This window comes from Anguilla anguilla, chromosome 1, assembly GCF_013347855.1.
Source record: "Anguilla anguilla isolate fAngAng1 chromosome 1, fAngAng1.pri, whole genome shotgun sequence".
NCBI classification, from domain to species: Eukaryota; Metazoa; Chordata; class Actinopteri; order Anguilliformes; family Anguillidae; genus Anguilla; species Anguilla anguilla.
The window spans coordinates 32,505,997-32,528,551 of NC_049201.1; the positions used below are offsets into that span (position 1 = coordinate 32,505,997).

The 22,555-nt window shown below is 40.1% G+C and overlaps 1 protein-coding gene across 4 annotated transcripts in view; it reads right to left on the minus strand.

The window, feature by feature from the left end:
- Window positions 1–5,239: 5,239 nt before the first annotated feature.
- The window catches only part of LOC118225613 (syntaxin-binding protein 5-like), a 119,292-nt gene continuing 101,976 nt past the window's right edge, over window positions 5,240–22,555 (minus strand). For 3 of the 4 annotated variants that reach the window (XM_035414265.1, XM_035414243.1, XM_035414276.1), the window contains 7 exons: window positions 20,029–20,079; window positions 17,597–17,812; window positions 12,500–12,872; window positions 11,656–11,821; window positions 11,235–11,346; window positions 10,643–10,863; window positions 5,240–9,432 (listed from right to left, as the gene is read on the minus strand). In XM_035414265.1, the coding sequence (XP_035270156.1) occupies window positions 9,391–9,432; window positions 10,643–10,863; window positions 11,235–11,346; window positions 11,656–11,821; window positions 12,500–12,872; window positions 17,597–17,812; window positions 20,029–20,079 (1,181 nt within the window). In that variant the 3' untranslated portion in view covers window positions 5,240–9,390. The remainder of the gene's footprint in view (window positions 9,433–10,642; window positions 10,864–11,234; window positions 11,347–11,655; window positions 11,822–12,499; window positions 12,873–17,596; window positions 17,813–20,028; window positions 20,080–22,555) is intronic. The other variant, XM_035414254.1, reaches the window with a different exon arrangement.

A 22,555-nucleotide genomic window follows, 5' to 3' on the forward strand; every position in this document is an offset into this window, starting at 1 on the left:
TATGATATCTGCTAAAAAGTTGAATTCCTTAATCATTCAACACATCAGAAACCAGAGTTATGACTGATAGAATACATAACCCGACAGCACTTGAATGGTTGACACTCCTGTTAGCGTTTGAGATCATTTTAACCAATGTTTGTTTCCCTCATTACATTAAACAATTATATACATACCATATACACAAAATATTACAGGCAACAATGGTAAAGGACTACATTTTTTAATAGCTTTATTTCCAAAATGTTGCATGTATACAATGCAATGATAGTACTACATTCCAAAATGATTTCATCTTCTTTCTTGTCACGGTACGGGGGGTGGGACCCAGGCGCAGAGTAAAGAAAGACAAACTCAAAAAAGGGAAAATTAACAAAGACTTTACTAACCAAAAAACGGCAAAAACAGGGAACAGAAAAGGCCACGATGGACAAAAACAAACTCAAAAAATATCTAAATAAAACAAAACAAGAGGAACTCACAAACACGGGCAGGGCAGAACACAGGCAGACAGAGCACAAGGGCAGGTCAAAAACACAGGCAGATACAAACGGTCAAACACAAGCACAGATCGGGAACAAACACAAGTCAGGAACAAACACAAACAGGTCAAAAACGCAGGCAGGTACATACAGTCTGAACATATGTCGGAAACAAACACAAGTCAGGAACAAACACAAGAAACCAGCACCCCAGTCAAGGGAACAAAGAACTTAAATAGACAGTGTTAACAAGACACAGGTGAACTCAAAAAACAATCAAACCAAAAAAGGAGGGGATAACAAGACACAGGTGGGAACAATGATAGAATCACGAGACAATTGGAAACAATCATACAATTAACAGGGGGGAGCAGGACACAAAACAGAAGTGCCACCATCTGGCGGCCCAACAAGGGAAACACAGACAGGAAAACAGGACCATGACACTTTCTTGGATAATATTTTATTAATGGTTTTAAATCAGTACAGTTTGTGAAACTGGAGACAGGCAAACAAATTCGTGGCAAAGGGCAAGTTCCCTTGCTCTTCAAGATAGCTCCCACATCCAGCCTGGACACCACTATTTTCAAGCTTTGCCCATTTATAGGATGTTTTAGACATCACCCTTTGAGAGTTTTAATCTGAAAACCTAAGTCTGGTTTTACCACAAATTCTTTCATGTTGGTGACCAGGTGTCCACACTTAAGATGCTAATTATTTCACCTGCTAATCTATAATTCATTGAAATTGTAACCTCTTTCTGAATAATTTGTCCAATAGAACTTCAATTCAATTCAATCCAGTTTTGGGGATGTGAATGTGGGACATGCATAGTTATTTCTGACTTGACTTCAAGAAGAGAATTTCTTATCAGACAGAAGTTTCAAACAATTAGCAGCTTGTTACACGTTGAAGTTATAGTTAGAGCATAATTGGGTTTTCATTCCTGATTTCTTGCTTTGTTCAAGGCTGTAATTTGTTTATTGAATCACTGAATTGAGGACCCCTGTCTACCCTCTTCCAGTTGGTGAAGCATTGGATAGTGCCAGCTTGCTTCCCTTGCCAAGTTTGGACAGTCTTGATTTCATTGGTGAACAAAAATTAATGTGAGGCACAAAACGCTGGCTGGAATTCAATCAGCATCTTTTCTAAACTTTGACTCACAATTTAAAGGGGTCATTCTTCTTAAAAACAATTTGTCCATTTGTGTAATCATCAAATCAATCAATCAATCAATCAAATTTTATTTATATAGCGTATTTTACAACAGTTGTCACAATACGCTTTACAGACAGCCCTAGCCTAAACCCCCACAGGAGCAAGCCTAAGGCAACAGTGGCAAGGAAAAACTCCCTGTGGCAGATGGGGAGAAACCTTGGAAGGAACCAGGCTCAAGGGGGAAACCCATCCTCCTCTGGTCGGCTCAGGGTGCCGACTGGTGACCAGCATGTCAGCCAGTTTATGCAGAAGATATGATAAGTGATGTGGGTCAGATGATGGGTGGGGCCAGGTGGCGGTGATGGGGAACAGCAGGTGGCGGCAGATGTGGGCAGGGTGGAGGCAATGACGAAGGAGGGGCTGGACCGCAGAGGTGGGGGAGACCAGACGACTCTCGAAGCACTCTCGAGGGTTGGGGCAAGAGCCCCGCCGGCAGCGTGGGGAAGAGGGTGGAAACAGCAGTTAAGGGATTTGCAATATACCAGACAGTGAGTAAGTGCCAGTGCTATGTATTGTGGGACGCCGCCAGGAGTAGAATATGGCTGCATATCTACTAGGACAGGGATGGAGAGCCCATGCAGTCATGAGGGGTAGACAACCATACCCGCCTATCAAGAGCCAGCCCATGTAAAGTCGGGTCACAGCTGATTGACAGGTGACAGTAAGGAAAGGATTGCCACCTAGAAAGCTCTATGACTACAGGCTTCTCGCACCCTGTCTCCAGACTATAACTGATTGTAAGCTTGAGCATAGAGGTGCGTTTTTAATCTAGATTTAAATATTGAGACTGTGTCTGACTCCTTTATAAATAATGGAAGCTGGTTCCACAGTAGTGGGGCCCTGTAGGAGAAAGCCCTACCACCTTTTAGGTTCTTGGAAATTCTTGGGACTACCAAGTAGCCTGCGTCTTGAGATCGGAGTGACCTTGTGGGCTTATAAGGTAGGAGCAGGTTCGATATGTACACAGGTGCACGTCCATGCAGAGCTTTAAAAGTCAGGAGCAAAACCTTGAAGTCTATCCTATACTTAATGGGTAGCCAGTGAAGCGACGCTAGTACTGGTGTAATGTGCTCATACTTCTTAGTTCTGCTCAGGATACGAGCAGCTGCATTCTGCACAAGCTGGAGACTCTTTAACGAGTTATTAGGGCAGCCAGAAAGCAGGGCGTTACAGTAGTCTAACCTAGACGTAACAAATGCATGGATCAATTTTTCAGCATCCTCGACTGACAGGAAATGTCTAATTTTAGCTATGTTGCGCAGCTGAAAGAACGCAATTCTGGATGTGTTTTTTATATGGGTGTCAAAAGATAGATCAGGATCAATGATCATCAAAATGTCTTTGAAGGGAAAAAGAAAACACTTGCAACTTTATATGCAGCTCAAAGTCAAGGACAGAATCCAGGCCACTGCTTTTAAGGAAGTCGTCTTACATTTTGGGGAGGTTGCTCATGGGAAAAGAGAGCAGACCTTCTTGGCCTATTTGTGCTTATGCAAACAATCCATTCAATTGACAGCAAACCTCTCAGTTAAACCATTCCAGATAGCAGGTGACTCCAGGCCGGATCTGCACCCAGTAGAGTTAACTGACCCCGGACTCGCTTGTTATCTGGGAATTTATAGCCAATTAATCAGGCCATGAGGAAGGCAGTGTTTGAATAATGTGCTGATTATGGTGAATTATACTGAACATATATAGGCTATGTGACAAATTAAACTGTCCTGGAACACTAAGACAGTTTTTGAGCGTTTCCTTAATTGGAAGTACTAATACATTTCCTAGTTACCTGTGGTGTGATCCTGCTGTGCTAATGTTCAATACACATTCAGAAGGTCAAGTTTCTTTTTTTGTGTGAATTCTACCTTCACAACTCTCAGACCACTGGATGAGGTCAGTCTATGGCACTTCAATGCAACAGCGCAATGTTCTCCATCTGGTGTCAATAGCCAGTGTCAACATTGCTCTTTTTCCACTTATACGTGTTTACACCAGTTTCTCATTCATGCATGCCCTTCTCAGCCTGTTTGAGTCTTTTATGATGAGTCTAGTATGTATGAGTCAGTGGGTTTACATGATGTTTGAAAAAGTAAATTTATTGTTTTAGTCTGGCTGAAACTGGACTTTTAAAAATCATGTAAGCATTCAGTGCGTTTAAACGTTATCGATTCCGCTTGGCCACCGTGAGCGTATAGCTGCTATGCAAATTATGGAACATGTGCAGAACGACCATTTTTGGCCTATTGAAGCATATACATGCCGTAGTAAATCGACCCCCAACCGCATTAGCTAGGTATGTTAGTCCGACACTGAAAAAATCGACTTCGTATGATTTTTAGTCGGACTAGTGATTACATGATTTTTAAAAGTCCAGTTTTAGCCGGACTAAAACAATAAAATGTTTTTCAAACATCATGTAAACACACTGACAGTAGCCTGACTGAAATCGTACGAAGTCGTTTTTTTCAGTCGGACTAACATACGTAGGTAATGTGGTTGTGGGTCGATTTACTACGGCATGCATATGCTTCAATAGGCCAAAAATTGGCCTAGGCGTTCTGTGCATGTTCCATAATTTACATAGCAACTATACGCTCATGGTGGCCAAGCGGAATCGATAACGTTTCGGAAAATATATAACTTTAAAAGATTTAATTCAATCTTCTACTGGGACTTTTGCCATTTATTGAGGATGTGACTGAAAATTTTGGTGCCGTTGACTATAATCGTATGTTTTTCACAATTACTGTTCGATTGAGCAAGTACCATTCAAAGTACATTTTTATGAGTTAGTGCTGTCTGATTGTGCTAGCTACTTATTAGCTACACATTAACCTTGTACGGCGATCAATAAAGGCTAACAGCACAGTACCACTTAATTATTTTCACTTCTATCACCACTGTAATGAACTAAAAAAAGGCGACAAATGACCCTTTCTATGAGAAATGCATTGTCGAGCTCACGCGCATACACTGCTGGCAACATTCTAAAGCTCCGTTTTGCCCTCCCTAGTATCATGGCGAAAAAAACACATTTCTGGACGGACGAGGAGACCAACTTCAAGCTATTGCAACTAAAGGAGTTAAATATCCTAAAATACATGGATGGAAGAAAAACGCAGAATGGCGAACTACTCAAAAAAGTTGTGACAAAATTGGAGGAAGCAGGATTTATAAGAAGCCTTCGTCAGACATACCTCGTTCAATAAATCGATTCTTTCCGAGTCATGTATATTGGGACAATGATAATAATCCAATTAAATCTCATCTTTGGCCAAATCGAGCTATTAATATAGATCGATTTCAACTGTGCATGTAAACGCACTGAGTAAGACAGTCTTACACTCTCATCAATGGAAATGTATCTTGATGTTTGGGCATGCATGTTTCACTTCCACACTTACCCATGAACAATTAGTTAGGTGTCTGGTTACTGCCAACTGATGGAACTTTGAGGACCTACAGTATGGGGACACCTGGTGGATAACCGTTGGACTGGCGTATGATAGTTTCAGAATAACTGACAAATGAAAACCAACACCTTCTTCTGAAATATATATTTATTCTCCATTGGGATGTCATATGTCTACAGTAGTTCTTAATTGTGAAAGAAGATGAAGTACTATACCCGTGTGATATTAGCATAAAATATCTCAACATGGTCACTTTACCCCAAGACAGAGGTACATGGTTGATTTAGTTTTAAATGATTGGATTTAAATTGCATTGGATTTTGGATTTAAATTACAGACTCAAAGGTTGCTTACTAACCCAAGTTAGACAGTCTGGCCAACTAATAGTGGCACTCATTCCAGCTTTCCTTTTTGGAAAAGGGGGCTTCCAGTAAACTAATAATACTAAGAAAAGTTGTGCAAATGCCAAGAAACTATAGTTAATGCCTTGTGTAGCTTGTTTAGCTCAAACAAAGAGGTAAACATCTAAGGGATGGAACTAAGGAAGCCAAAGCCTTTATTTTTAAGCACAGAATAGCATTTGTCCACATCTGTGTAGAGACTAATATAAAATTCATCTGGTGAAGAGATGGATGGCTATGGAGATTTCCAGCATCAATAACAATGATTTCCTCTGGAAAAAGAATAAAGCTTCCACGTGACCCTTTTACACTGCATCAGTGCCTCTGCAATAGCAATACAGCTCTAATAAGACACATCACTGTTAATTTTGAATATGGAGAATATATAAGCTTTTTTAAGGAAACAAATATCCATTATCTCAGATTACACCATAAAACATTTTTTTTGTCTGAAATATAAACTGTATACTTTGCAAATATACAAATATATTGCATTATCATTTCACAAACTGACTTTCACACTGAGTGAGTAACCATGCCCCATGACTAGGGTCACCAGTTTGTTTCCACCATGTGATCTGCAGGGATTTAAACTTCTTTTTCAATGGTTATCCTCCAGGGGTCGCCATAGGCACTCCAACTGCACGGTCAAGTGACTAATTGTACACGTAAGTTTCTAATTGGGATATCTGTAAAAAAAATTAATTGACCTAATATAGGAATAGTCAGGAAGGATGGTGAACATGAATGGAAGTTCAAATGCTACAAAAAACATGGTGTATCCTCACTCCTGGACATGGAGAGCCACAGGGTCTGCTGGCTTTTGTTGAACTTAAGGAGCACAGAAATTGATCAATTAAAGCAGTTGATTACAAAGTTAACTCAGGTCATCTGGTTTCCTGGGTCTGAATCGATCGCTGATCTTAAAGAAAAACCACAAACCACAGACACAGACTCGGTGGCTCTCCAGGTCCAGGATTAAGTACCACTGCAGTAAAAAGAAAAATGCATCCATATAAAGCAGGGGTGTCCAAACTCATCCAAAAAGGGTCACTGTGGCTGCAGGGTTTTGTTGTAGCCCAGCACGAATGCACCTCACTCTTCTTAAAGTCTTGATTGCAGACCATGATTAGTTAATCAGTTCAATCATGAATTTATTTCTTATTTTATTTAACTTTTTTGTTACATTTATAAATACTACAGCATTTCTACTGTGTAAGTAATTGAACTGAATGTAACATGTGAGTGTAACATCGCAGTCAATCATCATCTGTGCGTAATTAGTGGCATTTACTTTATTAATTTAGATTATTGATGTGGTGTAAATTAGGTAATTGTTTGTGAAGGGACTTGACAATGAGGTGATGTTGACCCCTAGCTATCAGAGGACTGAAGTACAATGTGAGAAATCAAGAGGAGCCAAACTGGTGGCCATACCCATGGCTTGCCATAGACACCGATAAAAGTAAGACAGATACAATTTGTCCTTTTTACATTTTGGTCCTTTTAAAAGACAAATTTCAAAAGGAAATGCATTACTTAACAGTCTGACAATGATATGGCATACGCAATTATTTATCTCACGAATAATTCAGACTTTGGTGCTGATCAAAATCAGATGCTCATAATTAAACTTTATAAAAATAAATTGTACAGTGCTTGCCTTCCATTAAAACTGTACAAGTATTTCTAAATTGTGAGAGGAGAGCAATCAAAAGAATTGTTGCTACAGCAAGTATTCTATTTTGTAAAACAATTTTTGAACAACAGCGCTTTAAATGTACAAATAACAAAATTTTGCACTTGAATATTTGTACCCTGGTATACTTATTGAGGTAAAAAAAAAAGTTACATTCAGAAAAAAAAAATCCAACTTCTGACACTACTGCAGTTCACAAGCCCAATGTCACAGCCCAACTCACACTGTGACTATAAACAGATTTGTTAAACTCACCAGACACTTAAGTGTTCCTTCTTCTGTCCTCTGCTTTGTAACTACAGGAGATTTCAGGTGACAATAGGAGTTTTAAATGTGTGTGTGTGTGTGTGTGTGTGTGTGTGTGTGTGTATGTGTACGCATGTGCAAGAAAAATGTTTTATTATATATTGTAAATCACAAGAATCAGGTTTGCACTTGAAGAAAGCAATGCCAAAAATGTTTTTGTAGACTTTGTGTCACTAAACTGAACTATTCAATAAGGTATGATTTGTTTGTCAAGTGTGCGATTTGCTAAAAGCCACTAACACAGCTTGGTTTTATGTTTTTTGTTAATTTCTTGCGACAAGTAAGAAATTAAAGAATGTTTCCATAAAACTCACATACAGATTACAGTACAGGATGCCCATTGCCACAGTGTGCTTGGTCGCACTCTTGATAAACTTTCAGACGATTCATGAAAATGGAATATTTTGGCTTTAGTGGTAGTGAGATGGACTTCAAGAATATGTAGTATCTGGTTGTTCAGTTAGAATCTGTGGCCAAAATACCACCTTTGGATATATGCTAACTCTTCGGGTCTTGACAACGGACCTGTGCCACTTATGGAATATGACGCTCATATTTCTCTAGATCTCCAAGTTCGGTGAGAAGAGTCAGATAGACTTTCACACAATCTCCAGTAGCCACTCTCCTCTATTTACATAATTTACAAGTTTGGCAGCAATTCTGAGCAAAAACTGAGCTTTGGCTTTCATTTTAAAATAAAAAACATACCACATGTTGAAGATGAAGCTTTCACAAATAACACAAATAGCAGCATTTTCTTACACGTGATAGGTTTTTCAAAAAGAAAAGGAAAGCATTAAACCCCACACAGACAATTTTAAGGAAATACACATCTCAACAAGTTTAAATATATGCATGTAAGCTCATTTGCATGCACATAACATTCCTGCATACATACATATATCCACGCAGATACGTATATAAAGAACATTCCTGAAATTCCAACCAAGATAAGAGAGAATGTAGTACATTCTGCAGTACCTGACTGATCATTTTATTTTGTTTGGGGGGCTATGCCCTCCACAGGTAATACAACCTTACTACAACTCTCAGTAGTCTTAGCTCCTCCACAATGTAGGAAGTAGATCGTCCAGAGACAACAGTGTCCCATTCAAAGAGAAGTCACTACTTTTCTGAACAAAAATTCAAGCTTGAAGAAAAATAACGCTCTCAATCAGGGTCATTTGTTCCAGTCATTTGTGTTTCATTCATCCTAAAACATACACGTAGCCTTTACAAGATTTTAGGCTCAATGCTTCCTATTAGACACACACTTCTCTCTCAAAGACAAGGAATGGTATTTGCAATTCCATTTTTTGAAAAAAATATTTTGAAACTCATTTCACACCGAACAGAACTAAATGTGTTTACAGAATTCATTAGCTTTCTGGATTTTTATTTTCTATCCTTTTTTTCCATTTTAATTTCTAGACCCCAGGACAGGTGGGACTGTGACAGTAGATGAGATGAGGCTGTGTGAACAGCCAGAAGATTCATGGCATCCAGGCCTTGACTCCAGCAGACTTTTACTAGTTTCCCTTCCAAGAGCAGTCTTTGGACACTGGGAAATAGAAAAGTGGAGGTAAAATCGTAGGGGAAGAAAGAGAACAAGGGAACTCCACCCTCCCTCCCACCAATTTATTTGTGCTGTTTTACCCTGCCCATCAGTTGAAGTCACATGACTGAAGGCTACAATGTCATATAGGGTGTGATATGGTGCCAGAGGTGAGAGGTGGGTACAACAAAATGCCTCTCTGTGGTCCTGTAAAGAGGTCAGCGAGGTGGAAAGGCATGGCAGTTCCCAAATACAACTGTGTACATAATTAAAACCAAACCACCTGAAACCAAACTCCCTCTGGCTTCTTGGGCCTGAGTCAAAGCTGGTACCACTTCTTGTCCTTATACTTCAGCATCACCTGAGAAAGGAAGATGGGTAAGAATAAGCAGACCGCACTGTAAGCAGGCTTCCATTGGATGGACCCAGAACATTTGTAAAAACTGTTTACAGGTTATGTGTTGTGGCTCCAAAAGCCTTTGTCAGGGTTTACTGAACAAGTAGTCAATGAGTTTGTTCAACTGGACACATGCAAGTAATTCTCATAATCAGAATTTCCTTCTGTGGCCTAATTGAATGTAGTCAGTGCCACTCATCTAATGTATAAAAAATAATGAACAAAAACATCAGTGAATGTAAGTCACTGCGAACACAAAACCAATTCTAATAAACAGATTAGTTCTGAGGTGGCTACAAAAAACAGGGGAGAAGTCGATGACTACATTTAGAAAATAGGTAGTGCCCAGTGTACGCACTTTGCATTTGCATTTCACTAAATATTTTAACCTATCCTTCCACTGGTTGAGCTTGGAATAGGTTCAATGTCTGACAGGGTTAGGGACTTTCACTGCTGTGATTAAGGTCTTGTTTTCAGTAGTTAAAAATTTACATGGAAGGGTACAGATGGTCAGTGATGCCCCCCACTGTCCACGGAGACTGCAGCTGGCAACCGTACAAGATTGCATGTCACCAGACAGCGCCTCCCAGAGATGGAGGGCTTCAGTGGGCAGGACGGTCCCCGCCTGTAGTTGACTGGGTGCCCACAGATTACTGGCACCGGCTGCGGCAGCAGCAGAGTCCTCTGGCACAACAACTGCAGAGATCAACTGCTAGACTGCAAAACTGTGAAGGAGAAGCTGGCCGCTTGCATTTCAGAGGATGCATACTCATCTGCTATCTGTCTAAACAATGCAGGTGCTGAGATTAGTGCAGTGAGCAAAGTGAAAATCCGGGGTTTTAAAATTATATTAGATCGCTTGTAAGTGACCCCATGGAAAGTTGACCCGAGGGGTCATTTTTCTAGTGTAGAATAGTGACCCCCTTTATAGAAAAGTGATCCCACAGATAAATAATTTTTTCAATTTTTCATTACCTACAATGGTTTTATGCTATGGAAAATTGACCCCATTTCCAAAAAACTGGATTACAATATGTGGGTTGTTTTTCTATAAGAAGAGGGGGGCACTTTTCTATACTAGAAAAATAACCCTGGGATTGTTTTTATATACAGTGACCCTCGGGTTAGTTTTCCATGGGGTCAGATTTCCATATGGCACCAATGTTTCTCTTACGTCATGAGCATGTTTGGAGAAGGAGTCTGCACTGTGCATCATGGCAGCCGTCCTTTCCTCCAGTTCGCTCAGCTTCTGCCCTCTCTCATCCAGGGCTATCCGGGCATGTGCCAACTCGCCCACCACATTTGAAGCCGAACCCTTCACGCCCTCAATGCCACCCGACCCTGGGATGTGCTGGGCGAGGCTACGTGAGGCCTTTCCAGCTGACACCTCACCAACTGTGAGGGAAAGACCGGCATGTCAGAACTGTCACAGGTTTTGCCTTAACACTATGGAAATGCTGCAGCCTTAATATTATTATTACTGCCTTTTCAGGCCTCAGGTCTAACCATTTCAGCCTTGTCATCAATCTTGTAGCCAGGAATAACCGCTTCTCATCAAAAAGGACATTACAACATGGCTTAAGTTTGAAAAATTGAGGGTTAGTTATGTTCTAATATGGAAACCAATAGAATTGAAAGACTGTGTACTCTCTGTACCATATCAATGCATGCAAACAATGCATGGGTGATGTCATCTGCATTCAATAAAAAACACAATGCACTGCATCAAGAAGAAACAATGAGTGTTTATGCAAGGTGATACTCACAAAGGTCTTCCCTGTCCATGGTCTGTGCTGCTCCGCCAAAGAGGCCCTTAAAGAAACCCCTGTTTGGAGCCTCTGGGGTCTCCACTGGCGTGAACAGCTCTCCAAGCATTTCCTGAAACACACACGTGCACACGGATGCACACAGACACACAGACACACACACACACACAGACAGACAGACACACACACACACACACACACACACCACTTGTTAACATATTCCAGGAAGAACGCAGTTCTGATCTGGTGTTCACCACCATGCCCAGCTGTCGAGCCATTCTGCCACAGCAGGGCCACCAGTTCACAAAACCAGCTGTGATCCATGTGCTGTCCAACCTCTTTAAACTGTGCACATGAAATAAAGGCACCACCATTCTGGTCTTACCCTCCCTCCCCTCCTCTGCTCTGCTCCTTCCCTCACCTGCAGGTTGTCACACATTTCATGGCTGTATGTGATACGCTGAATCTCTGTGGGAGAGGCCATATACAGGGCCTGGCCACTGTTGGAGAAGCAGAAGGTCCGGGCAATGCGCATGTCAGTCAGTGGCAGATAACTGACGTCCAGCAGCGGCCTTAGACTGGGTAAACTAAAACAGATGGAGAACAGCACCATGAGCTTATGGCAATGTGGCACAGTCATTAAATAACTACACATGATCCCATAATGGCCCCAGTTTGACTTCCAGATGAGTGCTTCTGCTGCTGTAGGTAGAGCCAGGTGGGTAACTTCAATGACTTCAGTAAACCAGAGTAGGACAGGTAAGTATATAAGTCACAGGAAGCACCATACCATAAATGATTCCAATGATGCCAGTGACCGAATTTTAAAAATAAGGATTAAATAAACACTATTCATATTGGTGGCCAACAATTTGATGGACTGTCCCATCTCCACAAGCTACAGACAGTGAAGAAACAAACCTTGCTGCACATTGTAAAGATCTCAAATGCTCAAGTACAAGAATTCTTACATGGTGAAAAAAGTGCAGGTTGAAAGATAGCACTTATTCTGCAGTGATCAGTGCCGTGGACACAAACCAAAATTTTCAGTCACCATTAAAACATAAATCTATGCCTGCTAGGGAACTTTACATTATACTGCATTACTGCATGTGGCATTAACTATTGTATTGTCACCACTCAGTATTGTTAATGTTTGGATGGCACTTTGTAGGTCTAACTGTATGAGTGTTTTCTCATACATGACATAAATGTGTACATAAATGAGTGTCATGTCCTAGAATGTGCGCATGGCTGTTCATTACCTAAACACCGTGATGTGCCCATTGGCGCAGAAGCAGGCGAGGCAGACGGCACCGTCCAGCTGGACCACGTCGGCGCGCAGGGCGAAAGAGGCCTCGGTCACAGTGTGTTTGGAAAGGCTGGTCTGGGAGGGCAGGGCGACAACCTCGGCCTGCTTCTCCGAACAGAAAACGGCAAAGTGGGTGCTGTTGGTGTCCCGGGAGGAGGGAGGGAGGGAAACCGAGGGGGGGCCGTGCTGCTGTTGCTCCTCCCTCTCCTCAGGGTCCTTGGGTTTATTGGGCTCCCACCAGGTCTCATGGGCAGGCGGCAGGAGCGCCCCTGTCCCGTCCAGGAAGGCAAGCCTCTGGATGCTGCCTTTCAGTCTAAACAATGTACCTGGGGGATACACACACATACCACACATTGATATGTGCATATGCACGTATACACACAGTACATACATACAGAAAGGATAAGGATACTGGCACAGTATGACATTGCAATGCTATACATATAAGGCAATATATTATGATAAACAAGACTTGAAATGTATTAGTATTATGATGCTATTATGACCGCACATATAGGCTAGAAAGAAATAATGATTTACAGTGGTTTAAGGTTTCAGTTGATGCATTTGCCTCTGCTAGAATTTCTGCCTTCCAGAGGGAAATGCTTGCGGGGTTCTGACAGTAGGGAGCGGTAGAGTGTCATTTTTCCTCATAAGGACAGCTTCCGTCATTCTGCATTGTAATTGATGTCATACCACGTTGCAGTTCGGGGTGATTCATCTTAAGGTGAATGCTTAACTCTGTGATCTGAAAATAACATTGCTAATTGGGAAAAAAAAAGCCCTAATACCAGCTAATATTGGGCTGGTATCAGCATAGAAGCCATTCAAATATTTTAATGGATCCGGTAACTCTCTTCATTATTCTCATCGCATTATAACAGTTTGCAACATAAAACTTGTGTAAGACTCTAATTGGGATGTCAAACTCGTTTTGGCGATTTTTCAGAAAACATATTTTGAGTTTATTTTTCACAATGTCATAAATGCTACTCAAATAACACCACATAAATACCTAACTTATCAGAAAATAACCGCTGTTTTCTTTAATACGATTTATTATCCGCTTCCCTCTTCCTGTATAATGACTCTAATTGCAGAGGGAGGTGACACTTTCTGCTGGCAATGTATTCACAGGTGTTCCATGCACAAACATTAAAACAAAATTGGCACCTGGGCTCACTTTAACAGGTCATTTGACTTTACATTCGTGCCTGCACCGAAATCAATTGGGTCATTATTAAAAAATCTAACCTCATTGAAGGTATTATTATACATTTCTGTTACAAGAAAAACTCACTGTGAAATGTTTTACATGCTATTTGGTTATTACACCTATGTATTTATGCTGTCATATACAATATATAGGTGTCCTAAAATGCTGTTAAGCTGCCAGTGTCCTGAGGAACTTTGAATTATACAGCAATTTCCAAATCAAAATGTCACAAAAAAAAAAATGGCGCTCGCTATCTCATTCAAAATAACCCCAGAAGGGATATTTTATTGGTGAAATGAAATGTAATTCAAACTGTAACCAACCTCTATTGTCACCATCCTGGTTGTTCAATTCTGATTGGTCGAGGTTATGCGGCAAAAAGAGTCTCCTGAGCTAGGGCCTTGCTACCACAAGGAATAAAGCATTTTAGTTTTATGAATGGATGTTTTTAATTAGTGTGAAAAAGGAGCCTGGTCGGTTTGAGTCCCCAACTGCAATGGAATTTTTAAGCCTCAGGGCCGCTAGGTTTAAAACCAGGAAGTTTTTGCCTTTTGAGAGTAGCCTACATTTTTCATTAAATGTTGCATTTCATAACACTAAATATTGGTTCATGTTGCTGAAGGAAAAACATGAACCAAAAGTCAAAAGTCGCATGGCTGGTGACAATAGCTCAATCAACTCTTGTGAGAGAAGTGTGAAGTTGTTTTTGTTTCTTTGTTTGTTTAATCACCCTAGCTAGCATGTTCATACTCAAAACAGACAGCGTGATTAATTGCTGAAGTAATTGTGCCTTCTGTGCTTTTAGCTGCATTTGAATGAGTACTTTCCATGCCCTAAGTATAGACCATGAATAAACTAATACCCCACATTACATACAATAAGACAACAATAAAATAATATTCCACCATCAGAAAAAGTCTATGTTCTAGCTTCATGGTAATCTGGTACATCAAAAAGAATCCATGACTGAGCCACCTACAGTATGAGTGCCACCATATTGAAAAACACTCAATTTCATTGTGAGTGGTATGAATTCTAAAAAAGCAGGTCACTACGAGCCATTACACTAATACAGCCCAGGGTACACTAACAATGCCCTTATACTAACAGGTAAGCCTATTATTTATCCTCCAGTACAGTGCTGAGCATTATTAGCAAAGGCAAGCAGTTGTCTCTTATGACCAATGCAAAATTATTCTAATTAAAACATTACAAGCAGCAATACATACATCTTCCTCATGTCCGTATGTATCCTAGCTAGTCTCCATGCTTCCTCCTCTTCTGACCCACTCCCCAGAGAATTTGCTTTAGCCATGCTGATGAGTTGCCAAAATTAGTAAAGTCTTCCAAAACTGAAGAAAAAACAATTCAGCCTCAACAAGTGCTTTTATATTAATGTGTAATGTTATGGCTGACTGCACAACGCTATGGCGAAGCAAATATTATTTCTGTGTGCATGGGGCTCTCATTTGTTGTTTTAATTAACCCCTTAAACCCTATCCCAATCCAAGGGTTTTGTAAAAATCCCCCCTATCTTAAATAAACCGCATTATCTCCAAAATTATATACAGTACAAACCTGGTTCAAAGCTTGAAATAAATAGAACATTTGTACCAAAATGACCAATGACCTGATCCTATGGGAGTCTCACTCCGTAAACATACAGGACATATTTATTCTGAAAAACTACAAATAATCCAAAAATGTTTTGTATTTTCTTAATTCTGTAGTGATTGTATGTACTTCTGATACTGGACAAAACCAGAATCTTTATCCAATCCTACCCAAGAATGTATACAACACGAGATAGAAAATTTGAAGCTAGGGTTAGGATTGAACAAAGCAGTAAAATGTGACATGCATTTTCCCAAAGGTGGGCCCAAATCTCCCAAAAACCTCTCCAAATGGCACCAAACCTCTCAAAATTGGAATATTGTGTACATTTTTTTCCCAGCCATATTCCACTTCCAGATGCTAATTCAATTTAGGATGGTACCCTCTGGAGCCCAACAAAACAAATATTCTTTCCCATTCTCTCTTTTAGACTAAGCGCTGTATTTCAGTCAAATGCTGTCCTTTTGGAGAGCTTTTATGTACAAAATGTGTTCATAATGGTTGGTTATCACACAAACTAAATTCGCTTAGAAACACTCAAACCACTTGGTTTTACCTTTCTTTGTGCTCAGACCTCATTGTTTTTTTTTTTGCTGTTTTCCCTGATAAGAAGTTTTTTTTTTTTTTTTAAACCACACTTTTCACGGTTGACAATCTATTCATGTACATTGACATGCTCATTTTCAAATGCTCATGAAAATGCTTTCATCCATCCATCCATCCATCCATGGCTTTTATGTAGTGTTTTATCATTTTATTGTCTTAGTATTACACTTATTTTATTTATTATCATCATTATTATTTATTTTATTCTATTTTGTTTTATCAACCCTGTTGATCATGAATTTTATTTTATTTTATTAACATTTCACTGTTTTTTTCATAAAATTTACTTTGGTAATATCTCGTCATTTTATTTCTTGTTATTTTTATTGTTTGTATTATATTTTTATTATGAATCTTTTATTACCTTAACTACCCACCTTTTATTGTTGTCTTATTCAACTGGGTGTGCATTAGTCTCTAAATCCATTTTAACATTTTATGTTTTATCAATCGCTTGTAAAGCACTTTGAATTGCAATTTGATTTGTCTGAAAGGTGCTATATAAATAAAGTTTAATTGATTGATTGATTGATTATCTATACCCGCTTATCCTGGGCTGGTTCGCGGGGGGTGCTGGAACCTATCCCAGTGTGCATTGGGCGAGAGGTAGGAATACACCCTAGACAGGCTGCCAATCTATCGCAGGGAAGACACAACATTCACTCACACACTCATACCTATGGGCAATTTAGAGTCTCCTATCAGCCTACCTTCTTGCTGTGAGGCGACAGTGCTACCCACACCACCACCGTGTTGCCCGAAAACACTTTCTGTTCAATGGAAGTAACACATAATGAACAATGACATTTGCTAGCATACACAAAGAGCAGGTTCACTGCTTAGAGATCAGAGGGGGATTTTAGCAATATCGATACCATCACTGTGGTATTGGCAGTTGTTTGACTTGCGGACAGATATTGGATTAAAAATACCATAATTATCAACCTGGGGTGTCAATTTCAGCCCTGCTTTTGGGAAGGGGACTGCCTAGTTAGTTCTTTAGTAATCTCCAGTGGTTTTACCAATCAAGACATGGTTTTTTTCATCAAAGTGCAAAGAGTCTATGTTTTGCAATAGTGTAGGTGTTACAGCAGTGCACCTTGAATCAGTGATCGATGAAAAAAAAAAAATAACAGAACGCTATTTTTAGACACTTGAGTTTAACTGAACAAAAAAACTTAAAAACTTAAAATGAAACAAGCCACACACCACAGGAAGCTTATATAGTCCTCTACTAGATAAAAGACCAGAACAAACAGAACAGTTACTACTGGGGGCGCATGTGTGGCAGATGTAAGTGCCTACATAACTTTTTATTTGAATGTTCATTTCTCAAGTGGATTGTTTCAAGACAATATATGACCACTGAATCTTGAAAGAATCATCTTTACATGTAAAACCAATGGCACGGTAGAATATTTATTCCATACTTCGTTGCAGATATTGATAGTAGAATGATGTGGTATAATTACACAAGAATTGTTTATTTCATGCAAGAAAAAGTGAAAACCTGCTGAATGATCAAACAAATCACATTGCCAATGTTTTAATTATACATTGGAGAAGTTGTAAGTCTTCTTCATAGCAGGTGGCTATGCCCACCATGGAGCTCACCATTGGGTGCTGCAACGATGGGCTGGAGAAGTCTCTGCTCTCCTGGGGCTGGCAGGATAAAGGATATAGACAGCACGGTGCCCTGCGAGGTGCCCACCCACAGGCCAGGCATGGGCGCCTCACTGAAGAGGAGGGAGGTAATGGCTTCACGGGACTCCCGGTCGATACTGACCACACTGGAACTGCCTGATTGGCTGACGGAGTTTTCCTTCACATCTAGAGAAAAGGGGGCAGAGAATCAAGAGAATGCATGTGTTTATGCATGTGTGTGTGAGAGAGAGAAAGAGGTGTGTGCGCATATGTATGAATGTGTCAGAAAAGAGTACACTTAGCCAAGGTAGTGCAGTGAACACAGTAACACTACCATTAGTCAGTTTCAGGACAGCACTACAGGAACACTGCCAGTTCAAGTTAACCAAATTATCCAAATGCATTAAAAACTCTGCATCACTGGGATACAAACGCTACAAAATCAAACATTTTATTGCTCCTAATGGGCCTAAAACTAAAAATATACATCAGCAAAATTCTGGATCATTGCCAAAATTTGAAACGGATCCTAACCAAAAGCTGCCTTAATGATCACAGCCTGGCCAATACAAACAACTCTGGCTAGCCAGGGAGAACATGCTCTGTGATCACTATGAAAGTATTTTATAGAGCTTTATAGAGAGATTAGACATTCAGGTTTTTGTAAGTACAATTTAAAATGAAAACACAACGATGAAAATATAGTAAATTAAACCAGAATACCACATCCATGCAGTAGCTACGAGTTCTGACCAAAAACATGAATAGTAACAAGATAGTTCTGAAGTTCCTCAGAAAAAAAAGTTAAAATAAATATAACCAACAATTGGCAACACTAAAACTAAATACAAACTAATAAGTGGTGTCTTCATTTTTTCTTAAACTAGAAACGCAGGGTTTCTACTTAATTCATGAATAAACCACAAACATCTTCTGACTATTTTGCCCTCTGGCAATTGCTCCTGAATGTTTCTGATGCATTGCATGTACAAAAAAAATTTAAACATATTTCACCACAAACACATATGCATGTATCTACACATAATGGCCATGTAAGCCATTACAGACAACAGCACCTGTCAATAAATTGTAAAATAAGTCAGTTGGTTACATACCACATTCTGACTTACATATCAGTCTAATGCCAATACATGATCAACTCCTGACTATGCCTGTTATCTACTATATAAACAAAATTGAAGGAAAAAAAGAACAGTTTAAGGAGTGATCAGTGTAAAAAGACCAGTGTAAAAAGACCAACGCGCACAAAATGTTGGTTAACATTGGTTAGCCCAGTTTAAGCCATTTTAGACCTTGATATGTCCTCTCACTGGATACATAGATAGAGGTCAATTGCATTTTATTTGAGCTAACTAAAGAAATTAGCTGAAAATTCAAGTCACAAACTGAGCTAGAGTGCTGAGTGCACTCAGTAGAGTGCAGATCTCCGCCAGGCATTCCAAACGGAAGCAGTTATTGATGAATTTGCGGCCCCCTAGCGGCCGGTTAGGACTCAGCACTCAATCTATTTCAACGGACAACAATGATGGAAATTAATTCAAATAAAATACTTGTCATTGACTGATTTGCAAAATATTCAAGTATTCAGGTCCTTCGCCTGCTGTCAGCATGCACAACAAATATTAGGCTGATCGGCCCAGTAGTATGCAAGATTAGCTGCGGACAGCCACACAAACACACACACACACACGCGACCAAACGCATGATCCCCTCCAGGCTCCGCCTGGCGGAGATAATTACATTTTTATAATGTTCTATGATCTTGCCGTTAATTAACTGAATTTCAGTTAATTATTTAATTAACTGAATGCTGCAGAACATTAAGAGGTCCAGGAAATTTTGAGTTTCCCCTGTGGCTTTTGCTCCTCGTGGCCCCAATCGCAAAACACAGCTGCACCTTGAACAGGAGAGAGCTGTGGCGCCTGCCTGCAGTGTTTGCTAATGTTCAAAACACATGCTACACAATGCAGCCAGAAATGGAAAATACACATGAGCACATACAGTTTACTCCAACTACTTCCCTTAACATAAGTTATAATTTACTTGATTTGATCTCTTACTGAAATGCACCAGGGGACGTTCCTATGGGTAAATTTAAACAATTAGGTAACTGGAGCAATTAAGCCAAGGTATCTTTTTAGAACAGTGCCCAGCATACATCCTTCGTATAGACCCTTCCAGTTATAAATACAGCCAATTCCAGACTCTAAAATATCAGACACAGTATGTAAAATTCCATAGAGAAGTAGACAGTGGTTTCTGAGTAGGACTCTGAAGCTGTACATTCAAAGATGGTGTTGTGATGGAGCTTTGTCTGGAAAAAATTCAGATATACATCGGGTCAGTGTAAAACTAAAACTTGTAACTGTTTTAAAACTTACCCAAGTCTGGCTTTAGGTCAGTAGGCAAGCTTAATTTCCGCGACACCTTAGCTGAAAAGAAAATACAAAATAAAACATCTCTCGATACAAAATTCTATATCTCAGCTTCCACAAGCAGCAACCCATGCAAACTCTGCTAGAGTGGTTTTTTGTGTGCAGAGTATCCACATCAATAACTTAGCCAATTACAGAATGTTCGAGAAAAGATTATATTAGCATTACATTTTAGTTTTACTTGGAAATGGACTGCATTTATATAGCGCTTTTATCCAAAGCGCTTTACAATTGATGCCTCTCATTCTCCAGAGCATTTAGGGGTTAGGTGTCTTGCTCAGGGACACTTCGACACGCCCAGGGCGGGGCTCGAACCGGCAACCCTCCGACTGCCAGACAACCGCTCTTACCTCCTGAGCTATGTCGCCCCAAATCAATCACTTAAATCAATTGCGAGCAACATGCCATGATTTAAATAAGTGCAACATTTTTCTGAAGTCATGGAAAAGTAAATATTCATAATAATACATTATTTTTCATAGGAAATATTAATTTACAAGATTTACTGGCTGTGAGACCATGCATACAAGACCCCAGAGATTTGGAAGAAATAAAAAAAATAAAGAATATATTGTGAAATATGTATGACAAATGCACATGCTGTGCATTAGAAAGCATTCAGTTATTGCCATTTTCATGTATCCCATGGATTTTACACACTGAATGTTTTGTGTCTGCTGTACATTATAGTGGTATATTCAAAATGTATTCAATCATCAAAAAATAGTTTTCAAATATCTATTTAACCCCAAATTTGTTATTTCCCCCTTAATTGGAATTTCTCATTGTATTGACTGCAGAGTCCTGCGTTGATTTGGGGTGCAGAAAAGGAACTGCGCTTCAACTGAGAGAGCGCTTGTGGGCAATGAGACTTGGACAACCTCAATGAAAGACTTGGTCTCTGGGCTACCACAAGCACTGCTAGCACAGTTAGGATTTAATACCAGTTCATGGGGGGGCTTCCACACACTGTAAACATGTTCTAACAGACTAAACTATCCAGCAGACCATCAGGTTGTATATAATAAAAGTGGAAATGATTTCACTTACCTACACCCAGAAGAAATACATGTCATGTGTAACATTTTAAGCAGAAGAACCATGTAGTTATACAGACTAATGAAACATGGAGGGTTTGGTCAAGGAATTAGGGGAAGGTTTTTCCTCCTTTTCCTCTGCCCCCAAAACTGTGAGACCCCTAATCAGTTTCCACTACCCTGACTGCCACTGCACAGCCAAGCAACTGAGCAGAAATCATGAATATTCAATCCGGCATTCATACATTCAACATTCTGCAGAAAAGGAGGCCAAATTCTACAGAGCAGGATATAGTATTCCAAAGGGGAGGGGCAGTATTCCAGAGAGCAGGGGATAGTATTCTATAGGGGAGGGGCAGTATTTTAGAGAGCAGAGGACAGCATACTATAGGGGAAGGGCCGAATACGACAGATCAGGGGGTACTGTTGATAGGGAATTGACAGTATTCTACAGAGCAGGGGCAGTATTCTATAAGGGAGGGGCAGTACTCTACAGGCCTGGGGCTGGTATAGTATAGGGTAGGGGCAGCATTCTACAGACCAGGAGGTACTATCCTATAAGAGAGGATAGGGGATTGGGGATATTCTGCACAGCAGGAGGTGGGTGACAATACATAGAGCTGGGGTCAATATTCTCCAGAGCAGGGGTGGCTAACCCTGTTTCTAGAAAGCCAGAGGGTCCATTAGTAAACAAAAAAAGGTAGTATTTTCAATGAAATCAGCAACCAAGTTTAGACCCCGGAGATAAAGTGACGTGTGCTAATTGAGCATCTACCATAGTTAATCACTAGGGCTGGGTGATGTCTATAAAACTGTAAACACTGTGATATATACATTATAATGCCCCCCCCCCAATAAAACATTTAATTAATATAAAAATATTAATTTATTGTTTTTATTGCTCTAGGACCCCACATAATGGCTGATCGACTTCAGAGCACCTGCTATTTTCAAAGAAAAAAAAACAAATAAACAAATACTTGTTGAACATCTCATTCCAAAACCAAGGGCATTCATATGAAGTTGGACCCCCCCCTTTGTTGATTCCTACTCTTCTGGGAAGGTTTTCCAGTATATTTTGGAATATAGCTGCAGGGATTCACTTCCATTCAGCCACAAGATCATTAGTGAAGCTGGGCACTGATGTTTGGTGTAAGGCCTGTTTTGCAGTCAGCATTCCAATTCATCCCAAAGGCATCTGACAGAGTAGAGGTCAGGGTTCTGTGCACACCCCACCAAACTCAGCAAACCATTTATTTATGGATCTTGCTTTGTGCACGAGGACATTATCATGCTGAAACAGGAAAGTGCCTTCCTCAAACTGTTGCCACAATGTCGGAAGTGCACAATTCTCTACAATGTCACAGTATGCTGTAGCATTAAGATTTCCCCTCACTGGCACTAAGGGGCCTAGTACAAACCATGCAAAACAGTCC